This window comes from Branchiostoma lanceolatum, chromosome 6 (genome assembly GCF_035083965.1).
Source record: "Branchiostoma lanceolatum isolate klBraLanc5 chromosome 6, klBraLanc5.hap2, whole genome shotgun sequence".
In the NCBI taxonomy this organism is placed as follows: Eukaryota; Metazoa; Chordata; class Leptocardii; order Amphioxiformes; family Branchiostomatidae; genus Branchiostoma; species Branchiostoma lanceolatum.
In genome coordinates, this window is record NC_089727.1 from 6,684,489 (window position 1) to 6,703,125 (window position 18,637).

Here is an 18,637-nt window from a genome sequence, read left to right on the forward strand (position 1 = left end):
GACTACATTGTACATGTATTTGGTATCTTAGGGGCTTTATTTTAAACTCAGATAAGGCCACGCCAATTTTTTGTTGCTTCTCGGAATAGCCTGCCCTGATTTTCCCATTTAAAAAAAAAAAAAATTTGGTCGCTATTCCCATTCACAAATTTTAACTCCAAATTTTACTATATGTTCAGTTGTAGAACTCAATAGCCACCAAAATAGATTATAAAGGCCTGCACATACCTAAAAAGTGTGGTCACATTGATCATAAGTTATAATTTTTCATTTATCAAAACTACTTCTCAATATCAATCCATACATTACATGGCAAATGGTAATTTTGTTACTGAAATTATAGTACTAGATCAAAGAAAGGGGTGCATTGCATTAAAACGAGCCAGACAAAGCTGAAACTTGAATAATCCTCTTATTCTTTATGTAATGTAAACCCTTATTTTCACCCCAGACTATTTGCAAAATATTTTATTTTTATTTCTTTTCGCCCTGTCACTCCATTTAAAAAAAAAAAAAACGAGAACCAACGAATAAAATTGGTGTGGTCTAACAATCAGTTGTCAAAAATGAGCGATGTGAAATTTCATCACGATTTCCCACCAATTATTTAGTAATAATTACTGTGGTCATATGCTGGCAAATCCAGGTCGTTTTGGGCAGTGTAACTGATGTAACTTACATTAAGTTACAGCAGCCAAACCATGTTATAATGACATTATTTCTAGCATCACAAAAGAAACAGAAGCATTTTACAAAAACAAATCTTACAACATACTACTTCCTAATCAGAGATTTTATTTTGTAAATAACATTTCCAAGGTACAGCTGTTATTTTCCACAATCATTTTTGCCTACAAACTTTTCTGTATTACTATGCACCAGTTACCTTTGTCATAGTAACTGTCTATAACTGAAATGTCAGGCACACTGTTACAGAGTTCCTCTACCTCTCCATCCTTAAAAACATGATAAAATCTATGGTAGATTGGCCCATCTTGTCCTTTGTCCTGCTGGCCAACTGATGCACAAGCACGAGATGAGCTGTCCACCCTTTCCTCCTCTGAATCCTGCTTCTGGTGATGTCCTGCATCTGACTGTTTGCATGTATCTTGCTCACTGCTTCTGTTACCTGACTTTGTCTCTTCTGTGCCATTTCTGGTGTCTTTCTCTGGATTCTTTGCGGTATCTCCTGTCTTTCCTCCACCTGACTTACTCGACACTTCAACACCTGTACGAGAATCCTTCTGCTGTTTCTTTGCACCATCCCGGAAGTGCCAGGGTACCAGCATGTCTTGGGTCTGAAAGGAGGTTCTGTTGACATGAACAGGAAGTCCTGCACCTTGTTGTTCTTGCACTGAATCCCTCTGACCACTGTCTGGACTTGTAGCACCTCTGATGTCATCAGGAATCGTGCTGCTCTTGTCTCTTACATCATCATTTTGGCGCTCTAGGATGAGAAAGGGAGGAAGAGTTGCTAAGTAAAAAATGTATTGCGAGCTGGAAAGTGAACGTAATCTTCCACTGATTCTGACAGAGACAACAGATGCTATGTACAATATCTACAGGGTCATTGTACCTGGGAAACCTAGCTCTTTTCAACATTCACAATGAACAGTGGACTACAGCTTAACATCCTGAAACAAGCATTAAGAATCCTCTCTATAGGTATCACCTGTCCACATAGACTAGATATTATTGACCCCCGAGCGGTCTTCTTAGGCAGTTTTGACTGTATTTTGATCAAAGTGACTTTAGCATCAACGTTACATGACTGCCAAACCATTACCTTTAGTGTCCTTTAAGTAGTTGGACTTGACATTCTTGTATTCTTGCTCAAAAGCCCAAACATAGATGAGGGCCTTCCCTCCAGGCTTGAGGAGCCTGGCCAGCTCCTTGACAGCTTTCAGTCTTCTTTCCTTAATACATGAGGAGAAATGTAATCATAATCTTGAAAAATAATAACTAGTAAACAATTAAGAAGGCTGAAAAACACAGTGACCACAAACATTTTCATAGAAACATACACACTACAGTTTTCCCTGGTTCTTTTCAGCTAAACTGATTAACCCTGTTTAACTCCCTTAGCAATTTATTCTCCCAATAGCCAGCATAGTGAATTTGATAGCTACACTAAGCCTACAGAGACTAGTTCCTTCGTGTCTTCTGTAGAGACGCCTACCAGGCTAACACTGCATATAACTATTGTAGGAGACACTGCAAAAGGCAGGACCTCACAGAGCAACCGATGTGGCCACTGCCGTAGATTGTCTAAAAGGTGAAGGTAAAGGTAGCCCCACTGTATAGGGGCAGTGGATTGTCATGCACCATGTCTATAGCACAGTATTAGATGGCAAAGCCAATCCCTCTCCTTCCACCGCCTTTTACCTTCCCAACCAAAGTCGGGCACCAATTTTTACACCTGGGTGGAATGAGAAAAGTCATGTTACGTGCCTTTCTCAAGGACATGACTTCTACCTCAGGAACACCAGGAATTGACCCATGACCTCTCAGTCTAGTGTTCGATAGCCTAGTCACCCAGCCATTTGATGCCGTCTTCAGTAGACTATGGATTGTCTACTTTTAGAAATGCAAAAGCCAAAGAGAGTTATAGTTGAAATCATACATACCTGCGTACAGAAGTGATGGATGACAGCTATACTGATGGCTGCATCTACAGCCCCGGTCCGGATGGGCACAGACAGGGCGTCACACACAAACACCTCCAGCTGTCTGTCCCTGCAGATCTCAGCCAGACCACAGCTCCGGTCATTCCCCAGCTGCAGGTGTACATATGAAAGTGAACCAATTTAGCTAAATGAATGTGACAGAGAAGACAGACCCTGGTTCATTGTACAGGGGATATTCCTCATGTTCTTGTCCACAAGCATAATAAAAAGTAGACCATGGATGAATGTCTCATCCTAAGCACTGAGACCTTTTCCAAAAGCATGCAAGTCGGGTCAGCAACAACGGTGGTACAGGTCTCATGTTTTATCATAAAGATCTTATTCGCCATTTCCGTACACAATGTAAAGTGCTTTAATACCAACAAGGTTTTGATCAGATCTCGGATCCTTCCGTCATTATGATCCATAGATTTAGTGCTGATGACATCTAAAAAAAGGTTATTATTCTTCTTCGTCTTGAGTGAAATAGAATACAAAGAAAAATTAAAGATAAGGGTCTGAGCAAACAGCAATGACTTGTACAGGCCAGAAAAAGTGTGTGTATCAGTGACATGTTTCGTACATCATGGATACTGCTATTACCACTGCAATGCAAACTGTGCTATACTTACAGAGTAAACATCCTTGTTTGCTCCCAGGTACTTTCCACTGCCACAACCTGTGGATAAACGAACAACAATTTAAGAGCAAGGAGACACAGGGATAAAATTCTCTCATTGAAAAGGTAAAGGTAGTCCCATAGCCTTTTTGAGGCTATAGGGGCAATGAGTGTCTAGGGTACAGGATTGGAAGGCACAGCCCATCTCTCCCTACCTCTTTACCTTCCCATCAAAGTCATGATCAGGTACCCATTTTGGGTGTACCATACCTGGGTGTAGTGGAGTGAGGAATGTAAAGAGCCTTTCCCCATGACTCAACATCTAGCCAGGAATGCCAGGAATCAACCTGTGACCTCTCAATCTCGTGTCTGCTACTTGGCCATTCGACGCCCCAACTCTCTCCTCATTGCACCAATACACATAGGGAGCTTCTACAAAGCACTCAAGACAGTACCTTATTTAGCTGGACATTGAGAGCAGATACCTGTAACATACTGTATGTTCTTACCTACATCCACCACTAGAGCTCCCATGGGCTGTGCCTTTAGGAATTCAACAACCCGTGGCCATGGGGAGTGTCTGGTGGAACTGAAATGAGAAGCAATGTCCTCATATACCTGTAGAGGACAGGAACAAAATGAAAAATTGCCAGTATGACATGAAATGTATCAAATGTTATTCTATACTTCTTTTAAAGAGTGTTTCAACAATTGTTGATTGGTTATGAAAAAGTCAGTTAAGGAATACTAGTACTTTCATTCACTCAGCTGAAGAGTCATTCCTCTATTTACTCAATCTTCTCTTTTAGAAGTTTGAAATATGTACAAGTGAAAGCTGACAGCTCAAAAATACACAATAGTAACTGTACAAATTTGAGTGGTGCCTTCAGTTTACCTTTAGAAATAACTGATTTCAAAAAGAGCTCTTATGTCATTCATAAAAAAAATGGTAAGACAACATAAGAACAACATTTGTAGTGACTATCAAAAAGCAGTGCTATATTTATATCTGCTTGTAGACTACTATGACCGTACCTGGTGCACGTGCTGCTGCTCCAGCTGGGCTGCCTCCCCCTCACTCCTGGGCAGGGAGGCGCCGGTCTTCGGCAGCTGGGAGTCACACTGGGACGGGTACTCTGGGGGAACAGCAAAACAATATAGGCCACATAGGTGAAAAGGCAGTCATCAAAAATAACAGTTGTTTGAGTTAAGTCGAGCATTGTTTTTTTCCTGTCCCACTGATTGTTTGGGAGCCCATGTTGTTAAGTCTGTCACTTTAAGCTCACAAAGATGCATTTTCATCAATTTCATATCAAGAGGTTCAGGTTTTTTTGACGGATGGGTTGAAATTTTTGACTGCTCCAACAAGCAAATTTCCATCCTGTGACGGAGGGACAGGTCAAAGGGCCATTTTACTGTCATGGTAGGAATATCGTGTAAAGTGCCTTTCCCAAGGGTTCTAACCGTTGCGCCACATTGACGCCATGGCTGTACAGAATGATGCAGGTACAGAATTAGAACTCACTGCAGTCACACGGCGTGTGCCTGATCTTCCTGAGGGTGAAGGACGTGCGGACCTCCCTCCTGGCGAGTGTCATGGACTCTTCCTGCCCCTGCACAGGAACCGGGTCCATCTTCCTGGGGATGATCCTGAACACAATTCACAATTAGAACACAAGAACTATCTGTGTACGTGCATATCATTGTGTGGCAGAATGGTAATGTTTGTTTGTTACAGAATCAAGAGGTTCCAACCCCAAACAGGCTCTGATGTTGTGGCCCTGGGAAAGGCAGCTTTTGTAACCCCTGTGCTTAATCTTATTGGGTTAGTTTACCCTGGGAACCACACTGCTATCGGGCCTTTTAGCCAGTTACTTTGCCGGCCCAGAGCACTAAGCCTGCTAATACAAATCCGCGCCACCAGGGGAGTTCTAGCCCGAGAGTTGACGGGGCGCGGTCCACTCCTCGGGCTACAACTTCCCAGAGCATTAATTTAGATTGGGCGGGCTGACTGTCTCCGGCCGCCGAGGGGAGTTGCTAGCGGCCTGGTCCTAGTCTAGTCTCCCAGGGTAGGGTTAGTTAGTCCTCACTCTCAGTGAGTTTAGCATGTCTCAATCATGATGTTTATGACTTAGGGAGAAGAGATGCTGTCCCAATGCGACCTGCAGCCACTAACCCGTGTGTCCAGAGGTACCTGGCCTCCCCAGACATGACCAGCAGACTGCGGGCAGGCAGGACTATCGGGACTCGCTTTCCACTGGGGTGCTTGAAGTCCATTACTGTCTGTAAAAAAAATTACAAATCTTACACATAACTTGCCTGGGTGCCATCCTTGGTAGTAACCGCTGAGTTGCTGACTCAATCTTTTCACTTGCTAACCATGAAAAGATTGAGCCAGTGGTTACTACAGAGGATGGCACTCAGGTTAGCACACAACATTTGGTATATCCCAAATTTCAAGGCCATTTATATGTGAAGCCTAGTCTCCAAGCAGACCCAACGGTTGCAAAGACCGTATCCAACTGGCAGAAAGAGTGTTTATAGCAACTGGTGCCTGACAACTTCCCTGGCTGACTGGAGCTTCTCTGGCTAGCTTGTTTGATTTTAGCACCGTGGAGATCTGCTTGGAGATTATGTGAAGCCCTGCATTTTGACTTATTGCATTTTAAAAGCAGACGACTCATCATGGCTACTTGCAAAAGGTGATATAATTGATACAACAATGTCAAGAAAAAAGAATAGGTAGAAAGGTTTGAGAGAAAACTGACTTTACTTAGGCACAATTATTGTTAACTGGGAAAAAGGGATGTTTCAACACCTCAATCCTGGGTTGATAACTTGAAGTCATGAATATTTTGTGTTCTTACAGTCCTTCGGCACAACACATCAGCTAATCTCAGGCCCACATTGCGGCAGCAGCTGGTTATATTACACTTAACGAAATGTCACACTTGACCTTTGGACATCTAGCTGCAAGCCTTGTTTAAAGCTATCTAATGAGCATGCCCATACAGTACTTGGTGCCAACTAGTTCCACAGTGCTACAGTTAACTGGGAAAAACAAATGTTTCAACACTTTAATCCTGGGTGGATAACTATTTCTTTTTCTTAAAGATAGAGGATCTTTCTCACCTGTCCACCCAAACTGAGGGAAGAAATTTCATCTTCAAATGCTGAGTGTGTATCCACATGGGGAGGAATTCCTGATCGGAACAAACAAACATTTTAAAATATACCGTTGCAGTAAACATGACATAAAGGTATTGTCATAAAATTGAGCAAATTAACAGGCTTAGAATGTGAACTCCAGTAAGAGAAGTTATTGTACTTGTAATGTAGTGCAAATTATATTTCAAACCGTCCCTTATAATTAAGATCACAAAATAAAGAGCTCTTTCAAGAGGCCAACAATTTCCATCCAAATTTTCTCTGCTTTTACAGACAAAAGAAAACTACTCTCCTCTTAACATCACATAACCTACACATTGCAGAAAAGGTTAGTGGGAACATTTGTCTTCCTCTCTCTTATCAGTTACTTTCTCAGAAAAAGAAGTCAAATCCAAAAAGTTAGAATTCAGATTCAGTAATCAAGTCGGTAGTTAGACTAGAGTAAACACAATGCATTGCTATACTGTTCTACTGTAATGGAGATGATATTAAGTTTATTGCAAATTCGTGCCCGTGGGCTAATTGCAAGTAACATGAAAAGGACAGATAAATGATGTACTACATCATTTATCTGTCCTTTTCATGTTACTTGCAATTAGCCCACGGGCACGAATTTGCAATAAACTTAATATCATCTCCATTATGTGTACTTATAGATTGACCCCCTAGATTTCTGCAAAACACACAGCCACCCATACATGTCTGTGTCTGGCTGACCAGTACCGCTGATACTATACATAAAGATAGTGTCAGTTGTAAGAATGTAACATAATTAATCTATCTGCTGGACAGGAGACATCTGGTTGCCATCTGAACTGTCCTGAACAGTACCACCCTAGCCCATAAAACAGGAACACAGTGCTAGTGTGCTAGATAAGACAGACCGACTATATAAACAGAGGAGAGGTAAATCAGGCCACTCCCACTGCCCTAGAGGATCCACTTTTCCTATTCTACATACACGTACACTTACTGATGGAATTGGATCAAAACAAGCATACAAACCTAACATTCTTTATCTCTATCTTTGGTTAAGAATTAGCTGCTTTTGTCTGTGTCAATGTAACACCCTTGCAATCGGTGGGCTCACTGCCTTGGACTGTGGAAGGAACAGGCTGAGGCCACATATATCAGTCTGGCTTCCAGGGTACAAAGGTCTGGGTTAAAAGGTCATGAATGATATCTGGAGTTGTTGCTTATACTAGGTCTTAGCCCATGGCTACTTCCCCTCAGCCAATGGGAAGCCCCAATTTTCTGTGGTTATATCCACATAGTGTGGGATATCAGAAAAGTGTGAGTGATATCTGTGGGTGATATAGAAAAACTGTGGGTGATATAGAAAAACTGTGGGTGATATAACCGTGTGACCTATTCTGACCAATCCCTGCTCTGATTTCTAATTGCCCGGGGATTTGGGACTCTCCCCATATGTTTTACAGACCTGGTCTGTGCTAGCTGTTATATCCAGATATCTTGGCCACTCCCATCTGATCAGCTATCTATTACTTATCTTAAGCTGTTTTCAGGACAGGCAGACTGAGAGTTGCATTTCCCATTTGTTTTCAAAATGGAAGCAGCACAGAAGAATGGTGTGTTCCTGTCCAGAGGAAGACTGGTGGTTGTGGTTGTTGTGGTGGTTCTGCTGATGGTTTGTACAGGAGTTGCCGTGGGTCTGACAGTCAAGCACACAGCTTCAACTCACGGGCCGGATCAACAGGTACAGGTACAACTTTTTGAAGAAAGATGTTTCCGAAATCCCTGACTTTCCCTTTCCTGCAAACATTTTGTTTGCCCTTCTTCTATTTTTTCTTCTGTATTTGCATATTTGCAGTGGATTTATGTTCGTTTCACCCTCATCATATGCACACTGTCAACATGCACTGTCTTGCATTGATTTACTACCATTGTTTCATTGGCGGATTCAAAGACACCACGACTTCTTGATTTGTTTCTTTGTTTAAGGCTTATGATCAGGGTTTGTTTGCGTTGTTAAACTTAAACGTCAGATGATGTGAGAGATGTTCACATCTGACTTGCACAGCATTTGCTTGTGCTACCAGCCCTTGACATGATTGATGCTAACACAGCTGAGATAAATTTACAGCAGTTCACCTACCCTGTCCAGGCTGGTACTGGTTGACTGTAATCTGATCCGGCCTGTGTTTGATGTGTCCCTCTGACATCATCTTGTCAATCACTGGGCTGCACCAATCAGGAAGGCCGCCCGGGAGAGGCTTGTCTTTGTCCACATTGTTGTTATCGTATCTAAACTCGTAGCCATAGTGCTTCACTCTTCTGTGCCTTAAAGCTTGTTCGGCTGGAACAAAACATATTGAGGGTAAAACATCATCATTGGTGTTCAATGTTTATCAGATATTCATCATTCACATTTAATAGAATAAATCTAATCTACTATTCATGGATTCCATTTATGAAAACACAGCATGAACGAGCTCAATTACAATAACACAACTTAGAACTAAGTAGCCTGGATGCCAGACCCCCAAACTCTGAAATATCTATCGTCACGATAGATATTTCAGAGTTTGGGGGTCTGGCATCCAGGCTAAGAACTAAGGAACAGCATTCTAATTCCATCCATCCATCCATCCATACTATTTAGAATTAGAAAAATAATATAACAAAGTTTGCATTTTGGATCATCTCAGGATTGTGTAAAAGTAAAAGTTTAAAATGACAGATTCAACAACAAAACTAACAATATGGGCTCCCAAACAAAGAGTGGAATGAAAAAAAATGTAAAGCTGGCCACAGCCCTAAAAGGTAGGTAAAGGTAATTCAAAAGGTAGTCCCATAGCCTTTATGAGACCATAAGAGCAGTGGGTTGTTATTATGTGTCTAGGGCACAGTCTTGGAAGGCGGAGCCAAAACTTCCCCTTCCACCGCCTTTTACCTTCCCAACCAAAGTCAGGTACCCGTTTTTAACCTGGGTTGTGTGAGGAAAATTGTGTAAAGTGCCTTTCCGAAGGGGACAATATCGATGGCATGTCAGGGAATTCGAACCCAGGACCTCTGGGTTCTGGGCCAAACACCCTGACCATTACGTGAACCCGATCACCACAAAGTTGTAGACAGCCTTAGGCCCTTAGGAAGAAAAGAAAAAACACTCACCATCCGTGTGCTGTTGTTGCTCGTTGCTCCAGCCGAGCCCCTCCATCAGCCTAGCCGCACAGGCCGGACTGATGAAATCTTCCACCAGCCGCAGCCCCGGGGGCAGGTCCAGCCCTGCTGCCCTCTGGGATGGGACTGGTGGGCAGAAAGAGAACAGAATAAGCCTCCTCACAATCATGTGATACATTGTGGTCTTAGGTCCAAGTTTAAAGCCCCTTACTAATTTATTTTTTGTCATGTGTATCAGTACATGTCATTTGAAAAATGTAATTTGAACCATGAGCAAAGTCTTCTCAAGATAAGGAAGAAAATGTGAAGCAGTGAAAATACAGAATTTATTTTCTGCTATGCCATGTCCTATGTGTACAGTCATTTGTTAAACTTTCCAGACCACTTACATTTCATAATGATGGATGAACTTTTTTCCCAACCTTTTTCTTTGCATGCTTGCATCAGTTTTGGGGTACCCAGTGAATGTCATTCATTAAGTCAAATCAGCATGGCTAACCACAATACATCACACCATCCATGCGCACTTGAAACAGTGAACTGGCTTACTAGTTATTTCTAATTAACCCCTCTGGCCAAACGGCAAACTGGCGGAGGGCAGCCGGAAGTCTTGCTAAACTTTACACTGCTCCTAGGGCAGTGTAAGCTACTAAGTACAGGACTGATGGATGAATATACAATACGTATGTACAGTATGTCTATGCTTGTCATCTTTGCGGGGTACTCTGCAGTTTGGAAGAAAGCTGCCAGGAGCATTACACTATTTAGATTCAGATCGTTTGGAAAGTTAATCAATTGCTCGACGAAAATTATCATGATATTGTGATGACAATTCTCTGTCAGTTATTGCAGGATTCTTACTCACTGCATGGTTTTTATCTTTCTTATTTGCCCACCTTCATCAATGTAGTTCAGGTAAAATGTGACATTAGGCTGCTGCAGCTCCTGTGGACTTTTCAACATCCTCCCGTTGAAGACAGCGAATGCTGCAGCAGCTGACTGATCGTCGTTATAGGAAACAAAAGCGTATGGTTTCCCCGTAACCATGACGATGTCCTGTAGATCTCCGTGGGTTTCAAACAGTCTCCACAGCTCCTCTCGGTGAACTCCGTTGCTCATTCCTGCATTGGCCACAACCAGGTGCTAGGGTGATAGAGAAATATTACGGAACGAGATCGAACGAGATTCAACGTGATTTGGCCGTAGGCGAAAGATCCTGTTTTGGTGGGCTACTTAACTGTAACTCTTGAAATGTTCATGGTGCTTTTATTTCAATGGTGCAAAATGATGGCCCTACAAATACTAGTATGCATTTTCTCTAAATCACTACTGTACTACAGATTGGAATTGTTTCAACCTTAAACATAAAACACCACAAAAATAGAATCCTTTTTATATATTTACAACATGCATGGACTGATGGAGTCTGCTTCATGTTGAAAGCGGACTAAAGTTAACAAGATGGATTCAAGGCTGTGGTAAAAGTAGCTATATCTAAAGTCTATAGTATGACGACATAATATTGTGCTTGTCGGTTTACTTCAGAGTGAGTCTCAGACTATCAGTGAGAGTTGAAAAGTTATTTTTCCAGTAACGTTAACCTACCGAGTCAGGCCCAAGTGGCCGACCTGAGATTGGGAGACTGTGTGCTCGGCTGGGGCGCCATCAAACCTACCTTGGTTACTTCCCGACTCGTATTGATGCCTTCGTGTCTTAATAAAGTCTGTCGCGCCTTGTTCTGTTTCTTCTTAGCCTTCCTTTCCGATTTCGTCAGTTTTGTTTTCACGTCGCCACTTTCCGAATCCATGGGCGCCGCCATCTTGCTTTCACTGACCTTTGACCGCACCAGATGTCCGAAGCAGACGTACCCGGAACTGAACTTCTCTCGCTGTTTACACCGCAACTTTGAGGGTTTTGCGTGAATTGACGTACCGTGACGTTGTGAATCATTCACACACATGCACAGTTCTCGGCTGTCCGTCATTGGAAGACACCTGACACACACAGAGTAGCCGTGGCGACTCTTTAATCGGGTATATTTTGCTGTATGTCTAAAGACTCTTTTACATTGTGAGGGTAATGTAAAAGAGTCTTTAGACATACAGCAAAATATACCCGATTAAAGAGTCGCCACGGCTACACACAGAGGTACATTTTCGAGTTTAACGTTACAGGTTGTTGTTTTGGTCGGTAACAAAGTTGATCAGGAGTAGAGTAGAGTAGAGATGTTGTTAGACTTTTGATGTGCCAATGTGACAACTCGCTCTATGAATGTTCAGATTTGGGATACTTTTCTACTTTTAACAAACTCTGAGTCAATAGCTTGGTCAGGTCAGCTCGCCAAACTGATGATGATGTAATCCCATAACACATGCTCGGGTTGCCAGCCCATAATTTGACCCGTCATGACCCCTATTAGATACATCCTGTACACAAAAACACTTCAGCATGTCAAGTATTCTTAGAAAACATTAGCATGAGCAAAAGTCCATCAAAGCGTTGTTGTGTACATTTGTTAAATCAAGCTGTTAGAAGGTCTGTTGTGACCTCCAGCAACAATATGCTGTGCACACCTTAATTGCTGAGGATGGTATGATCATGAAATGACGGAGGAAAGGTCTTATGCCATAAACGGTAGCACAGGGAGTGCATCAAAGAGGAGACCGTTTCGCATCAACCTTTTCTTTAAGGTGGTGGGAAAAAAGAAGCAGAGACATAGGAAGGTGGGCCACATGATGTATTTATCCTGCTTTAGCACACTGAAGTAACCGTTTGGCTACTACTCTATTGGTTACATGGCTATAGGTAGCAGGGAGAAGATTTAAATTATGTTGACCATTAGTTGATGTTAACAGTCAACAAATGATGTGTTTATTTTTCAAATGATCTATGCAGTTTCTCCAATTTGTATACAGTGTAGTCGTCATGACAACTGTCTTTGTAGGGAGGTTGACAGGAAAAAAAACAGTCTTGATGTTTTTTGAGGGGGTGACAGAATTTTAGCAAACAGTAATTTATCAGCAGAGAAAGAGCATTGACCTCTAAACATGACTCAGACTTAATTTCAACTTTCTTTAGTCAGATTTTTTGCATTGTAAAGGTTGAAGTTGTCATAATTTGCTGTTACCTAATATAAGCTAATAGTTTAGAGACATGGGAATTTGATAGGAAACCAAAACTTGGTTCTATTTGCTATTAAAAGCTGAAGTTGTTTGGTAAATGCAGAATACAATAAAATGTTGGAAGTTGTAAAATGTGCACTGATTACCCTCTGTAACCTTGAAACAATGAAGCAAGTCAGGGTGGCGCCCTTACATCAATTTTTGGTAATCGATATTCAATACCTTTTTTGTGGGTCAGTAGGCTCAGACACACAGTGAGCGACTACCTCTTCTGGTGACATTGATGGATTGATATTTTTTAAAGTGTTTTCTTTCTGACTAATTATCTGGAGCACGACCTGGAGTAACCTATGTCATGCCTCTTGATGAAGTAGATGAGATCATTGCAGTGCATAAGAAACATACTAGTTTTCTTACATGGCAAATTAGTTCATAGTACTACATGTACAGGAAAGCATCAAACAACCTGAATATGCCATGTTAAGAAAAAAAGACAAAGCAAAAGAATGTTTTACAATGATAAGGAAAAGAATTATGTAATCTGTTTTAGCCAGGACTTAACCCTGAGTGGACCCTTCAGGGTGTGCTTCAATCTCTCAATGTCGACTAAAGCGGTAATCCTCATTAATCTACTCATGCGTACATAAAAATGGATCATGTTAAAATTTGGGGAAATATCTTACTCTTTACTCACTTTTTCACATGTTTCCAAATCTGGAATGATCCCTACAAATGTCTTTGCAAGGATCCTTGGTCTTGGGTAACAAAATATAGAAGAGAACAGTCCTTTGGCAAGTCTATTTAGATCCTTTTCAATGCCTTTTTTAATGAACCGACCAGACTGTGAATGAGGTTGAGTTGGAGCGACCAGAATTAAGGGCCCTTCTTGGTCTTTATTTGGAGGAGGCAAATCCTGTTTCTCCACCCAATTCAAAATTGCGGTCATAGTTGGCAGTTACACGAAAGTCGCACCCTCTCTTCAGCTGAAGATCCTGATTTCGTAACTGGATTTTGGTGAAGTTAATTTGACTGCAGGACCGACGGATTGTGGACAGTGATGTTTCCAAGCTGTCTGGTCGGAAGCATTACAGAGTTTAAAGAGGTAAACTGATTGTTTAATTAAGAACTCTCTCAACAGTGAAATTGTTCGTTTCTGTTGCCACAATGAGTCTCACTGGGCCAAGTGAAGTGAAGTGAACTTTATTGCTCAACAATCGTACATGGTACAATGTATGGCATGAAATCAACAATCTGTTCTACAAGGCTAATCTATCCTACAATTCTAAGTACAAAATATTTTCGAAACCAGTGTATTTGTTACAATATATATTCATGTATGGGTAATTCTGTCTCGCTTTTCGAATGATTTATGGAGAAATTGACCTATGTACATAGATATAGGAGTCGGACATGACAACAGTACATAGAAAATATCGCTCTGTGTACCAGATAGGGTGAAGTTTGTCTTAGTAGTAATAGTCTGTAAAAGCATATCTCTCTCTTTGCTATAAGTTGCCATGAACCCAGAGTGCTAACACCCCCTCTACTAGAGGCTGCAACTGTTCAGCGACCAAAGGTTTGACAGATCCCTCAACAAATTTCAGACAAAGAGCAAATTCTTTTATGTTTTGTGTGTTTAGTAGTTGTCTTTTAAATCCTACTTTTACATGTTGCATCATATTCCAATCATGAAATTAAGAGTTGCACAAATCCAATTTTGGTCGCTCAGCCACCCACATCTAGTGCAAACAGAGCCTGATGATAGTGCTTACTGCTCCACAAGGCTACACTACATTGTATCATAGACTTTGTTACAGACATCTTTTATCAGAGACTGAGGATGGGTGTGAAAACATTTGCTTGCTTCCTTGTTGTTTCGATAGAAATAAGCCCAAGCCCCCTCACCATGTCGGCTAACCGTACCAGCTCCATCATTTTTCTGATAGAGACTCAGTTGTTACTCGGGGAAGGAGGCCTAGGTGACCCCCTGATGGAGTATCTAAGGAATGATGTTGTTTGCACTTTCGCAGCTAGAACTCGTTCCCGTTGTCACATTGTTGTGTAACTAAGGTCTTCTAGGTTGCGCGTGATGATGCACGTTGTCCTTTTTATTTAAATAATTTATGAGCAAATGCTACAATAGCCTTTTTTGCTGAGACTTTCATACTTTGACATTACTTGTTTCTTTCTGGGTCTGTGTTTTCGCATCTATATATCAAGATCCTTTTGATGGATTTGTCTGAAATTTTGCATGTCGGTAGTTAAAGACGGTATCAAACACATTAGCCACAATGCAAACACCATAATTACTTATGTATATAGGATTGTGTCCTATGTTTGTATGTGCGGAATAAAGCTCACGATTTATTTTCTTGTTTGTTTCAGTCCCCAGTTGTAAGCCCGAGCCCCCTCGCCATGTCAGCTAACCGTACCAGTCCCATCACCACCCATGTGCTGGACACCTCTCTGGGCAGGCCTGCCGCTGATGTACCCGTCAAACTCTTCCGCAGGGGCGAACGCATCGGGCAGGAGTGGAGCCAGGTTTCCTCAGGGTCAGACATTCATCTATCAATTACGTCCGTGAAAAATGGAGGCATAGTTTTGTGTGTGTGTGTGTGTGTGTGTCTGTGTTTCCGGATGTTTGCGGTTAGCTTAACTCAAGAACCTCTGAATGTATTGTCATGATTTTTGGTATGTGGTTAGGTGTTGGGAAGATGAAGGTGGAGGTTGATTTTTGGCCCCCTTGTCTGTGACCTTGGTACTGCAGCAGAACTGGATTTTGTATCTCTTGTTTCATCAGTGGCATCATGTTGGTGTAATGGTTAGGGTTTTGACCCAGAACCGATAGGTACTGGGTTCCTATCCCCTGACATACCACCGATGTTGTGCCCTTGGGAAAGGCACTCTGCATGACTTTCCTCACACCACCCAGGTGTAAAAATGGGTACCTGACTTTGGTTGGGGAGGTAAAAGGCGGTGGAAGGATAAGGATGGGCTCCGCCTGCCAATACCATGCCCTAGACACAGTGGATAACAATCCACTGCCCCAAATGTCAATCCTTCTCTATCAACGGGTGCCAGACTATTCAGTGAGGGAAGCGATTGGGGGAGCGAACTGGAGCAAGGACAGGATGGCTACCAGACTATCACACCACATGCTTGGCCAGAAGTCATTCATTGTTTAATCTTTCACACAAATTGCCTAAGCAGCCATATATATTACCTAGTATATTACAGCTAATTCGATGATGTTTTTCTTTGATTTAGACAAACTAACTCGGATGGACGCTGTAACGGTCTGCTGAACAGTCTGGAGGCAGGAGTCTACAAGATAACTTTTGAAACAGCAACTTATTTCAACAAGAATGGCATCAGGCAGTACTTCTATCCCCACATTGATGTAAGTTAAGTCCTGGTCAAATTCTTTGTACAATCATCTTATTTCAAATATTTAGCTGTTTCTTTTCAAATCGTTATTCTTACTTCATTGTTGTTTTGTTGAATGCATTCTTGTACATGTGTATTTTAGAGGAGAGGACCTCATTAAGCACTTTTGCCTGATCCTCAGAAAAGAAATGACTGAAATCTTTAAAAATATTTGAAATGACTCATTAGTTATAAACCAGGAATTTCAAATTTCCCTTTCCATTCCTCTTCAGATCGTGTTTGAGATCCACGACCCCAGCCAACACTACCACGTGCCTCTCCTGCTGAACCCGTTCGGATACTCCACCTACAGGGGCTCCTAGGGGGTATTTATTGTCCGGCCTCACAAACTTCAACTTAGGCCACACCAATTTAATTTCTTGGTTAACAGATTTTTTTAAATTTTATCTTAGCACAAGGACATCATTAAGTTTATTTGCAAATGTAACAAGACACTACACAGTCTCTCAGGCAGCATGGCTGATTTCGAGAGCCAACATTTACAGGGACAAAAACACAAATGTATAGATAGAAAATTACACTTCACTAAGTTATGATACAGTTTAACTTAACATTAAAATTGGTCATACAACTCAGTTATACATTAATAAATGTCCTTAAAATACTTATATACAGACTATGAGAATTGGATCAGAAAGATTTGTACGTAAATTTGTTCGGAGGTCAGAGTTCAGGATATAGGTGTAAATGTTTCACTACTGTCTCACAACACTAGGACATGTTTAGCCAACACAAGCTAGGAGGAACGGGTGGGAGTGTCAAAACGTGCATAGAAAAAATCGACATCATTAAAACAGAAGGCTGGGGTGAAAACATGCACCTAACCCTGTTCACTCCCTGAAACTGTGTGCACCAAAGTACAAATTTCCTCTGAGACTTTGTTTTCATGTTGATTTTCCAATCTTGCAATTCCGTTAACCAAGAAATTAGATTGGTGTGGCCTTATGATTTGTCTTCTGAGCACATTGAGCTACATTTTTTAAGCCTCTGTCACACATTCAGGACTTTCCAACAACTCTGCCTCGACCACTCCCCAACCAAAGTCGGCGCTGGGTCGGGAGTATTCTTCCATGCTACTTCCAGTTCACTCCTCTGATCGCATCCGAGCAGAATATGTCTTTCCCAACTTTAATTTTTGCCGCAGATGACTTTTAAAGAATAGAAGGCCAGCTCCCAACCAAAGATGACCTTGCTCATGACTTACTCCCAACCATGGTCTGGAGAAGGCAGGGAGGCCATGGTCGGCTATATGTGACAGGGGCTTTAAGGTTTGGTTCTCAAGAGGCTATCATTCAGACAAAGTCACAAAATTATGTGGCGTAGATTCCACTAATGTTTAGTTTAGGTTGTGTAATAAATAATCATTAGATGTGTGTTTCACATAATTTATATGACAACAGATGTTATTTTACATCACATGTAGCGTAGGATTTCTTCATGTACCTGTAGTTTGGCTGTGTGTTAGATCAAGAGCATCAGGTGAAGAATAAAAAGCAAAGATATGAACTATGTAGTACTTCAGTCCATTCATGAACATGGTACAACTACAATGTACAGTATATCCATAACACAGTACCACAAAGCAAAGCACAACATAAAGAATAGAGCATCTTGCCTGATGTATTTAAGTTGCCAATAATCTTGTTCAAGATGACTGAAAAACATGTGTTTCTGCTCATTTTTGTTGAGCTCTAATTGGCCTTATGCATATGTAAGTTTATCACTGTAGCTATGCAGATCACTGTTGCCATGCATGGTAAACAAAGGCAATACAACCCAATTCTGGACCGTTCTTGCTGAAACTCAACTTCCGGATGGTTTTAGATCAAATTGTTTGCTTTTGTAGATTTATCTGGATCAAAAGTCTTCCATGCCTCAAAATGTGCTCTTGAAATAAGCAGCTTATACCAAGGATATAGAATTAGTAAGGAAGTTGTAAGAATTTGTGTGCTGTGACAAGACAACTTAGCTGTCTCTATTAGTGTACATGTATTTGCTTTTCTATGTTATCTTCATAACATTTCATAAACTGATTAGCTGGGTGGTAGGGTGACAGCTGTATCTGACCTTCTGTCCGTAGTATAGCAGTTCGTATGTAGTTGTAGCAATGTCAGTCAGGATCTAGTCACGCCCTATTGCTGGCCATGCATGTAGTTCATCCTGCTGCAAGTGCCTACAAGATGGGACTTGACCAAGGTGGGGATTAACTGTGCTGGGCTTATGATACTTTACAAGATACTTTACGAGTGGGCTCTTGTGTGTGTGACATGCTTTGTGCTACTAAATCCAGGATAAAGTTCTGGCCCAGTTGGCAACCAGTCTAAAGCCGAAAGATTTGCTGTCTCCAGTGCCCTCCATATGTAGTCTGTGTCGACTCAATATGCATATGGCATTTGCACACATGCCACTAACCTCTGGACTATGCACACTACTACTAGCTTGTAACAAGTGATGATTCAATAAAGATTAACACA

General features: G+C 41.5%; 2 protein-coding genes across 6 annotated transcripts; one reads left to right on the forward strand and one right to left on the reverse strand.

Moving 5' to 3' along the window:
* Positions 1–775: 775 nt before the first annotated feature.
* On the reverse strand, positions 776–11,578 carry LOC136436306 (alkylated DNA repair protein alkB homolog 8-like). The gene is made up of 13 exons (XM_066430164.1): positions 11,270–11,578; positions 10,491–10,737; positions 9,586–9,720; positions 8,570–8,770; positions 6,418–6,488; positions 5,462–5,568; positions 4,811–4,935; positions 4,321–4,421; positions 3,795–3,903; positions 3,299–3,345; positions 2,628–2,777; positions 1,787–1,916; positions 776–1,447 (listed from the first exon to the last, which is right to left on the reverse strand). Exons 1-13 carry the CDS (start codon positions 11,576–11,578, stop codon positions 852–854), a joined length of 2,328 nt encoding a protein of 775 aa, XP_066286261.1. The 3' UTR covers positions 776–851.
* On the forward strand, positions 7,968–16,566 carry LOC136436305 (5-hydroxyisourate hydrolase-like). Of its 5 annotated transcripts, none has more exons than XM_066430159.1 (4): positions 7,968–8,176; positions 15,102–15,268; positions 15,984–16,116; positions 16,376–16,566. In XM_066430159.1, the coding sequence occupies exons 1-4, from the start codon at positions 8,021–8,023 to the stop codon at positions 16,463–16,465; spliced, it is 546 nt and encodes a 181-aa protein (XP_066286256.1). In that variant the 5' UTR covers positions 7,968–8,020; the 3' UTR covers positions 16,466–16,566. The 5 variants fall into 5 exon arrangements, with proteins under 5 accessions (XP_066286256.1, XP_066286257.1, XP_066286259.1 ...); XM_066430160.1 differs by having other exon boundaries at positions 7,968–8,170; XM_066430162.1 differs by lacking the exon at positions 7,968–8,176 and adding an exon at positions 11,492–11,601 and having other exon boundaries at positions 15,100–15,268; positions 16,376–16,565.
* The last annotated feature ends 2,071 nt before the right edge of the window (positions 16,567–18,637 follow it).

Bases quoted from the DNA above. Each gene is read 5' to 3' on its own strand.
- LOC136436305 (XM_066430159.1), top strand. From the start codon at position 8,021: ATGGAAGCAGCACAGAAGAATGGTGTGTTCCTGTCCAGAGGAAGACTG. The intron at 15,269-15,983 runs GTCAGACATTCA...TCTTTGATTTAG, and splicing joins TGGAGCCAGGTTTCCTCAGG to ACAAACTAACTCGGATGGAC. The intron at 16,117-16,375 runs GTAAGTTAAGTC...ATTCCTCTTCAG, and splicing joins ACTTCTATCCCCACATTGAT to ATCGTGTTTGAGATCCACGA.
- LOC136436306 (XM_066430164.1), bottom strand. From the start codon at position 11,578: ATGACGGACAGCCGAGAACTGTGCATGTGTGTGAATGATTCACAACGT. The intron at 4,936-5,461 runs GTTAGTGGCTGC...AATTGTGTTCAG, and splicing joins AGGTACCTCTGGACACACGG to GATCATCCCCAGGAAGATGG. The intron at 3,346-3,794 runs GTAAGAACATAC...GTTTATCCACAG, and splicing joins AGCTCTAGTGGTGGATGTAG to GTTGTGGCAGTGGAAAGTAC.